Source organism: Perissodus microlepis, chromosome 1, assembly GCF_051167445.1.
Source record: "Perissodus microlepis isolate ML-2025 ecotype Zambia chromosome 1, ASM5116744v1, whole genome shotgun sequence".
NCBI classification, from domain to species: domain Eukaryota; kingdom Metazoa; phylum Chordata; class Actinopteri; order Cichliformes; family Cichlidae; genus Perissodus; species Perissodus microlepis.
Window position 1 is genome coordinate 26639810 of NC_140461.1, and position 6194 is coordinate 26646003.

General features: G+C 40.1%; 1 protein-coding gene across 1 annotated transcript; it reads right to left on the bottom strand.

The window, feature by feature from the left end:
- Positions 1 to 1417: 1417 nt before the first annotated feature.
- Positions 1418 to 4887, bottom strand: LOC146393942 (coiled-coil domain-containing protein 42 homolog). Its single transcript, XM_084924141.1, has 7 exons — positions 4637 to 4887; positions 4425 to 4530; positions 2765 to 2857; positions 2496 to 2687; positions 1900 to 2121; positions 1639 to 1797; positions 1418 to 1543 (listed from the first exon to the last, which is right to left on the bottom strand). Exons 1-7 carry the CDS (start codon positions 4672 to 4674, stop codon positions 1424 to 1426), a joined length of 930 nt encoding a protein of 309 aa, XP_084780267.1. The 5' UTR covers positions 4675 to 4887; the 3' UTR covers positions 1418 to 1423.
- Between the last annotated feature and the right edge of the window lie 1307 nt (positions 4888 to 6194).

Below are 6194 nucleotides of genomic sequence, written 5' to 3' on the forward strand. Positions count from 1 at the left end.
TACAGGAGAGGGAAAACTGAAGCTGGGCTTTGCTCTTCATGCCTTTGTTTCCTAGACTAATCAAAGTCTTCTCTAAGTCTTTCATAAAAACCTCAACAATAATAATCTGTGTTTTAGTGAAAACAAATTACACTCATATAACCACACAAAGATCCAACCTCTTTGGTATGTTCATATTCAAGTGTACTTACCAACTGCGCTTGTGTAAAACTATTGTAGCTTAACTGTTCTGAATGATCAGCATCATAATTTCTTCTATTCCAACTTCCAAGTGGAAACAGGTCTAATTAACCAAGTAAGTGAAACTGGAACAATTCACTGGGTTCATGAGTTGTGCACTGACATGTTTATTAGTAGGTGTCAGGGATTAAACAAGTGTCATTATTTCCAAGTTACAAGTTAACTAATGATTTGCACTGGCTCCCTGTCAAATACCATATTGAATTTAAAATATTGCTGCTTACCTTTAAAATCATAAACAATATAGCGCCTAGCTATCTCATTGAACTCCGTAGACCATACAGCCCTGGGAGAGCCCTCAGATCATCAGCCCAATTACTCTTGGTACAGCCTAGATCTCGGCTTAAGACCAGAGGTGACCGTGCATTTGCCCTGGTTGCTCCTAATTTGTGGAACAACCTTCCCATTGCTATTTGTGCGTCCGACTCCATCCAAACATTTAAATCATGACTAAAAACTCACTTATTTAACCTTGCTTTTCCAGTTAGTTAATACCCTATACCATCTTCATTTTATGTGCTTACCATTATATATGTCTCTTCACTTGATATCCATGTGTTTCTATTGATTATGATGTGATATTTACTCTTTATTTAACTTTTATTCTTGCCCAATTAGTGCCATTGACCCACTAGCATACTCGGTACATTGCTAATGGTCTTTAATTATTCATGTTTTAATCTGCTGTACTATTGTGAAGCACTTTGGTGTACCCTTGGTCTTTAAGTGTGCTATATAAATAAAGTTGTTAATTTATTGGATTAAGATCACATAAGAAGCTAAATGACTGTCGTACTGACCAATTAACTCATTATGTGTGTACTACAAGTGTTTGTTGTGCGTTTGTAGTTAGATGGAAAGTTGCTCAGTTCTGGCACATGGCTGCTAGTTTTATGCACCCCCTTATTACTTTAATCCTGACAGTACATAAATATACAGTAAACGCAAAGCAGCTGCTGATTGCAGTTCATGTTCATCAGTGTTTGCTGAATTCATTTCTGAAGTTGAGTCAGCGAATTACATTTTAAAGCCGTAAGCACTTATATATACACACATTACAGTACTTATTTCATCTTCAGTTAATTCATTCAAATCATAAACACACAAATGAACTTTAGATAAAAACAGTAATAACAATATTTAAACAGATCCAGTGTACAAATAATTTCATAAGACAGTCTGTTCACATTTCTTTATTTGTGGGTTTTTTGCTTTTCTGTTTTCCCTGATCGTTGTTACGCCTTTGTGAGTGAGGCTGATATTGTTGCACTATGTCCGTCTGGTCCTCGAAGAACTGCTTGACCTAAGGAAAAGACAGTAGGGAGGTGTGTGTTACAATCTTCATTTTAATGTTTCACTGTCAGCTGCTCACCGTCTCTGCTCTGTGAAGGTACACACCTGCTCCAGCTGTTTCTCAGTGTCATTCACATCCACACCTTCCTCTCCTCCTACCTGGCCACCAGTCATTTCATACAGATTTAAAATTGACATCTTAATCTGTCCCAGCTTCAGTGTTTTCCTGGCAGCCGTTTCCTGTATGTTATTCCATTTCTTCTCCTGCATGAACACAGGACAACCAGAGTTCATTCAGAAGACGCCAACATCTAAGGCCGTCTTAGCACTGAAGCTGGGATTTTGATCCAGGATTATGTGTCATACCCATATTAGACCTTCAGAGTGAGTTTTCTCCAGCTTGGTCTGGAGCTGAGACAGCTGGTTGTTCCTCTGCAGCAACAGCAGGTTGTGCTGTTGCTCCAGTGTCAGCAGTGCTTTTCTCTGCTCGTCAGCCTGCTCCTGTGCCTTACTCTCCCTCTCAGAGAGCTGGCATCTGAAGTGGAGGAGACTCTCTAAATGATCCGTGAGCGCCGCCACATCTTTAAACTGCAACACAATTACACTCTCATTAAGGATGTAGCCCGAAAAGCAAATTACCATCTATTTCAAACATGCCAGAGTTTGCCTGCGATCTGAAACAAATCCACTGCTATCATCAGCAATCGTTACCCCAAATCCCAAAAAAGATGGGACAGACTGTAAAATGCAAATACAAACTGAATGCAGTGATTTGCAAATCCCATAAATCCATATCCATATCCATCACATTCAAATTGAGCTGATATTTTTTATGAGACAGTCAAATATCTCACTTTAACCATATATGTTAAAAACAGGCATTAAAGCATCAGATGATGTACTGAATTGAGAATAATATTTGTCACATTTATTGTAATACTTGTATTCAAAAGCTACAGTACCTTAGTTATTTTGAGCAGCTGCTCCATGAGATCTCTGTACACAGAGTGTCTCTTCAGCTGATGCTCGAGCTCCTGTTTCTCCTCAGTCAGTTTGGCAAACTGCTCCTTCAGCCTCTCTATCTCTGCCTCTTTTTGAAGCACCCTTTGTCTCTCCTGCTCTGCTTTCTCGATTGCTCGATTAGCTTCCTCATCCTAGAAGCAGATTGAGGGCCTTACTTTTTTGTTCCTCCCATAACATTTATAGCATGTAACGTGATCTCCTGTCGTACCTTGTGATACATGTCAAAGCTTAAATGCAGGTCCTGTATTTCCTTTATCTTCTTGTGCAACTCCTCTTCACGCTGCTGCAAACTCTCCAACACCTACATAAACCCACATAATAGGGTAAAAAAAATAAATTATGCCAAAATTTGTATGAGACTTTTGCTACAAGAAGACAAGCATGTCGCAGTTCTGGGCTGTAATGAAAGTACAGTTTAGAGATACTTATATTTTACTTGCAAATCTGAATTCTTATGCTGTCCTACTCTTCTTCTTCCCTCTGAAATTATGAGCATGGGTAGCAAAATTAAGATATTTGTATACAAAACATATCAAGTGCTTATAAAATTAGTTGCTGTACATTAAGTTGCACTGTTTAAAACAATTAAGAGAAACATTTGATCATTACAGTAAAACACAAACTTAACGATCTCCATCTGTCCAGTTAGGAAGCATAAACCAATGTGAATCAATTTCACCTGCTTTAGCCCAAATGAAAGTGACAACAGGTACACTGGAGAGGCACAAATAAGACATGTCTCCAAAAAGGGAATGGTTTTGCAGGTGGTGACCACAGACCTCTGTTATTGTCAGGAAACATCAAAACTGGCACTGATTCACACTGAGCATATTTTACACACGTTAAAGAGTCTGGAGACACTATGGCAAATGTTATGCTGCCTGCAACATCAACCAGCATGACTGGTTTGGCAGTGGGTGCATGATAGTGTGAAGATGCCTTCATATTCTTTGTGAATTTCAATCCAGTTGGTCCCCCTCAACGAGGTGGGTCCCTCATGCCTCCCTCATGGAGTCTGATTCTGATAGTTTGTTCAGAAACATGCACGAGTAGCGTACTGGAGGTCATTTTGCAGGGCTTTAGCAGTGCTCCTCCTGTTCCTACTTAAAAGTGCAGATGCTGGTGCCCAGCTGGGTTGATGCCCTTCTACAGCCCTCTGGTATAGCCAATCTCCTATTATCCCTACTACTAAGACTGTGCTGGGAGGAACAACAGGCTTTTTTTGGGGGGGGGGGGGGGGGGGGGGGGGGGCACATACAGCTCCTCCAACATGTGTATTCCTGGAGGAGCTGCTCAACCAGTGAAACCTCAATGGGCTGAAGGAACCATCTCATGCAACCACTAGTGACAAGGACACTAGCAAAAACTAAATGTACAGAAAAATCTCTCAGGAATAAAGAGAGAGCAATGGCCTGTGACCACCACCTGCAAGCTGCATAGACATTACAATTCATTAGTGTTGTACTGCAATTAATGATCCCTTAATTCTTTTAAAGATTATGGCATTTATATGAATAGTTCCTGATATATCATATAATATAGTCATACACTTTTACAGCAAATAGATTTTATTTATTATTTAGAGTTTATTGTTAGCAACACTGAATGATGGGACAGTCCTGCCACTGCCTTTAAGTGGCAGATAACTGGCTGTTTAGATAATTGTTTAGGAATGAATAGATGCTCCCAATAAAGTGCTCTTAATTCGTTTGATTAAACTTAAATACATTTGTTCGTTTTTAAGATAAGAAATACTTATACATTCAGTATTGTTACAGTGCGTTGGTAAAGTTCACGCTACCCTTCAAACTGATCGTTCAGCTATCGCGAGAAGTGACTGCCTCGCGTCTCGAGAAATAATTCCGCACCTGTTTGCTTTCCTCGTACTTAGCTTTGAGCGCTTCCTGCTCTCGCTGTAATACTTGTAGCTCTACGAGGACATAGCTACTGTCGCGTCCCGCTGCTGTCCACATCCTGTTCACACACAAGCAGCGGCAGAAAGTTAGCAGCACTGACCGCTCAGATTGATGTTGGCTGGGCTTCACTCGCTCGGACGGGAAGAAGCAGCACACAAACTCACCGTGAAGCCGACTCCTCAGGCGTTAGCTGCGAGAACATGACTTTATGGGTTGTCTTTTCAAATTTCAGCCAGAGTAAACCGTACGGTCTCCAAGTTTTACTCTCCTTCCTGCAGAAGACTACATTCGAAACTTTCTAACGACGCACGCCTCTGTAGCGTTTCTATGGTAACAGTGCCGGGAACCTTTAAAGGCGCAGGTCTCCGCGGCAGCGGCTAAAGTTGGTGCGGGCCCAAAATGTCATGGCATCTGGCTGAAGTAGTGAAGACTCGTAGAGCAAGAGAGTAACCCTGAATCAGTGCTGTCAGCCGAGACCCGTAGAAAACTGTGCACCATTTTTGTGCATTTAATTTTATATCATACAAATGGAAACCTGCAATCATTTACATTGAATACTTAAACATTTGTGATTAAATTGTTGACTAAATAACTGAAATGCTATTGATTAAACAGGTAGATTTCTAGGTGTTTACCACTTGTTTAACCTACATGTGCAGTTTAATCAAATGACAGTAACCAAACAGTCCACTGATTGCCATAAGATTTTTGACCAGAAACAGTTGGTAGTGTGGACAAGAGATATTTTATTTTGTATTCTTATGGTGACAATTTATAATCAGAACTATCATTGATCAATCATTCATCATTGTCGAATCTGTTGATAGAATAATCTCTGAATTATATCTATGGTAATCTGAGCAAAATATTAATGTATGTATATTATCGTCACTTTAATTAGTCTATTGTTGTTCTCTATCATTCTTTCTATCTGCTTAAGCTGTTGCAAATGGTATCCATATCATTGTATTCACCCCTCTCGAAGCTGTGGGTCCAGTAGGGCCTTCTACATTCACCTACACACATATTCAGGCCTACACCAACATGCACATAGAGAGTCATGGAAAGTACGCACGTTCACTCCCGCACGTATTAAGAACAGGGAGGTCGTCTCAGGACAATCTCTCGGTTGGACACACAGTCTCACAAAGTTGCACAACATATCACACACTTGTTTGTCTCTAAAGTAGTATCGGATGTCTATATAAGGAGAACTTTTTGAACTGTTATCATTTCCAGTAAGATCTAACTGTGATGTCATCAGGGTAATATAAGGATGGGGAGCGGTCTGCTCGAAGAAGATTGTAAGATTGCTGTTGCAAGTTTCTTCCCACACTGTACTGTGTGTTTTAATAAAATAATTTGTGTTGACCCACTATGGACTTCCAGTCGTATGTCTCTTCCTCAAAATTCGAACCACGACAGTAGCTAATTACTTCCATCCACACCAAACCTTTAAGATCCATCCATGGCGTATGTTGATGTCATATTCCTCTGCAGCCATGCTTCATTACAGATGAGAGTTGCTCAACAGCATTCCTGACATTTCACAAGCTGTGAGTGGTCACTGAACCCTCCCATCACAAGCATGCAGTGAAGGAGCTTACATAAACTCACAGAATAATAGCTCAAAAAGTGAATTATTTCCTTCCTATTAATATCTTAAGTAATTACAAATTGTATCCAAATCTTTCACTTGGGTAAAAGTGCAACAGTAACGTA